We start from the raw sequence: 2,714 nt of genomic DNA, 5'->3' as shown, positions 1-2,714 counted from the left end.
TAATCAGGAAATTGAGCTCTAACTTTAATTATTTGTGCAAGAAATTTTGAATGCCATATCACGACTTGACAGTAAGCATACATATGACCATCTACTAGATGCATCAATCAATACTATAAAATACCTGAATGGTCCTGACGATGGATGGATAGGTCCATATATGTCTCCTTGAATTCTTTCAAGAAATGCAAGTGATTCTTTCATAATCTTTCCCGGTGAATGCTTTGTTATTAGTTTTCCAAGAGAGCAAGCTTCACATGGTCTATCTTCTTTTGTAAGTTTTAAACTTTTCAATGGATAACCATGTGTACTTTCAACTATTTTATGCATCATTGTTGAACCAGGGTGACCTAAACGATCATGCCATAAATTCACAATTTTGGGATCTTCTTTTACTACTAAGTTGCATTCAACTTCATGTATATATGTGTAATGTAATCCAGAAGGCAGTTTTGGTAGCTTTTCTAAAATTTTCTTCTTTCCCAAAACATTAGAAGTAACATTAATGTATTTCATATTACCTCCACTTGCAGTTTCAGTATCATATCCTTGACGATATATGTCATTAAAATTTAACAAATTTCTCTTTGACTTTGGAGAGTATAAAGCATTATTAATGAAAAAATTTGTCCCATTTGGTAATATGAACATAGCATTACCTGTTCCTTCAATCAAATCTGTAGGACCTGCTATTGTATTTATTATACCTTTAGTGGGATTTATTTCAGTGAAATATTTCTTACTTTTGAGGATTGTGTGTGTAGTTCCACTGTCCGGAATGCAAATGTCTTTGACATGTTCCATGTCTAACCTTCTTAAAAATAGAAATAAGATTAAATACAGTAAATTAACAACATATTTAACATTATTATTTCATACAAATATAAAATACACCTTAACAACATACAAATACTTAAGTTGATACATATTTCAAATATAAAAACAAGCACGCCAAATATTATTCAAATACATATTTTAAATAGTTACTTAATTTGTTTCACCTCCAACAAAATCAGCAGTCTCAAAATAGGTATTATCATTTCTGGGTTCAATTTCATTAAAATTCACTTCTTTTCCCTTTTCTTCAACATATGTCATTTGTCTTTTACACCAATGTTTTGGTGTTCTACACACCTTAGACCAATGGCCTTTCTTTCTGCATCTGTAGCATATATCTTCATAGTTCCTTGAGGGACCTTCTTGGATATACTTACCCTTTCCTTTGCGATTCCAATTTTTTTGGTCATATCTGGGGGATCTATAACTATTCACATGACCTCGTCCACGTCCTTTTCCACGAAAATGGTTTCGACCGTGGAAAAGGTTTCGACCATGATATCCTCCTTAATTGTGACCATCAAAATGAGCATGACCATTATTACCATCAAAATGAACATGACCACCATGTATCTTAAGACGATTAAAGCCACCACGCCCACGATTAAAAGTTATGGCATTAGTTTCAGGATATGGCATTGTTCCTGTGGGTCGTGCCTGGTGGTTTTTTATAAGGAGTTCGTTATTTTGTTCTGCCGCTAGAAGGGCCGCAACTAAATCAGAGTACTCAGTATATTCCCTCATTTTATATTGTTGTTGCAATAATACCTGAGATGCATGAAAAGTAGAAAAAGTTTTTTCCAACTTTTCTTTTTCAGTTATAATTTTGCCACAAAATTCTAGCTGTGATACAATTTGGTGCATAGCAGAATTATATGCAATGACAGTTTTATAATCTTGAAACCTTAACTTGTTCCACTGATCCACTAATGAGGGTAACAAGACTTTCTTCTGATGTCCAAATCTTGCTTTAATTTTGTCCCATAAAATCTTGGGATCTTTAGCATTTGAATATTCTGTTTGCAATCCATTATCAAGATGATGCTTGATTATTCTGTTTACTTTTGACTTTCTCTTTTCCATTTCATCTGGATCGTCTTTCGATTTTCCAGAATTTTCTCCTTCAAGGATTTTGTTAAGTCCCTCACATGTAAGGTACTCTATTAAATCATTGTTCCAGGTTATGAAGTTGTCCCCAGTTATGCTTAGAATTTTGAATTGATGCTTAAGGTTTGACATGATTATATCTATAATTCAGATGAACATAATCAATATTTAATACTAAAAGAAATATCAATTTATTCAGTTACAAAATTCATGACTACATATTATTTCAAAATCTCTACTAACAAACCAAGCTAAAATCAGTAATGGTAAGACGATAATTATGATTAAAGCTACAAAATCATTACCTAATTTTTCACGGTTGATAATACTGACAGCAAACAACGTAATTACAAGTAGAGTGATGAAATAAATAAGAAATTTAGCCATTTGAAAAATATGGTTAGATAGTCTGAGAATGGTGTGAAAGTTATGAAAGAAGAAGTATTTATAGAGATAATTTTGAAAAATGGCCGTTATGTGACCATTGGAGAAAAGGAAAAAGAAAAAAAATAGGTTAAGTGGGGTAAAAAAAATGTAGTCAAATTTTAAGTGTGTTAAATATCATTTAGTAATTATAAGTGTTAGAGATAATTATAATCTATAACATATATGGTGAATGAACACATATGATAAAAAATAGTATATGCGTATGGGGTTTTAGACCTCCACTGAATATAAAAGAATATTTGCATATGGAGTCTTAGACTTCCATTGAATATAAAAGTTAATATCTACAAATGGGGTTATAGACCTCCACTTAAATATAAAGG

General features: G+C 31.5%; 1 protein-coding gene across 1 annotated transcript; it reads right to left on the bottom strand.

Moving 5' to 3' along the window:
* Positions 1 to 1,344: 1,344 nt before the first annotated feature.
* On the bottom strand, positions 1,345 to 2,076 carry LOC131659294 (uncharacterized). Its single transcript, XM_058928505.1, has one exon. The coding sequence runs from the start codon at positions 2,074 to 2,076 to the stop codon at positions 1,345 to 1,347; it is 732 nt and encodes a 243-aa protein (XP_058784488.1).
* Positions 2,077 to 2,714: the final 638 nt, after the last annotated feature.

The sequence above is a fragment of the Vicia villosa genome, linkage group LG3 (genome assembly GCF_029867415.1).
Source record: "Vicia villosa cultivar HV-30 ecotype Madison, WI linkage group LG3, Vvil1.0, whole genome shotgun sequence".
Taxonomy (NCBI): Eukaryota; Viridiplantae; Streptophyta; class Magnoliopsida; order Fabales; family Fabaceae; genus Vicia; species Vicia villosa.
This window is presented reverse-complemented; position numbering and strand designations above follow the sequence as displayed.

Bases quoted from the DNA above. Each gene is read 5' to 3' on its own strand.
- LOC131659294 (XM_058928505.1), bottom strand. From the start codon at position 2,076: ATGTCAAACCTTAAGCATCAATTCAAAATTCTAAGCATAACTGGGGAC.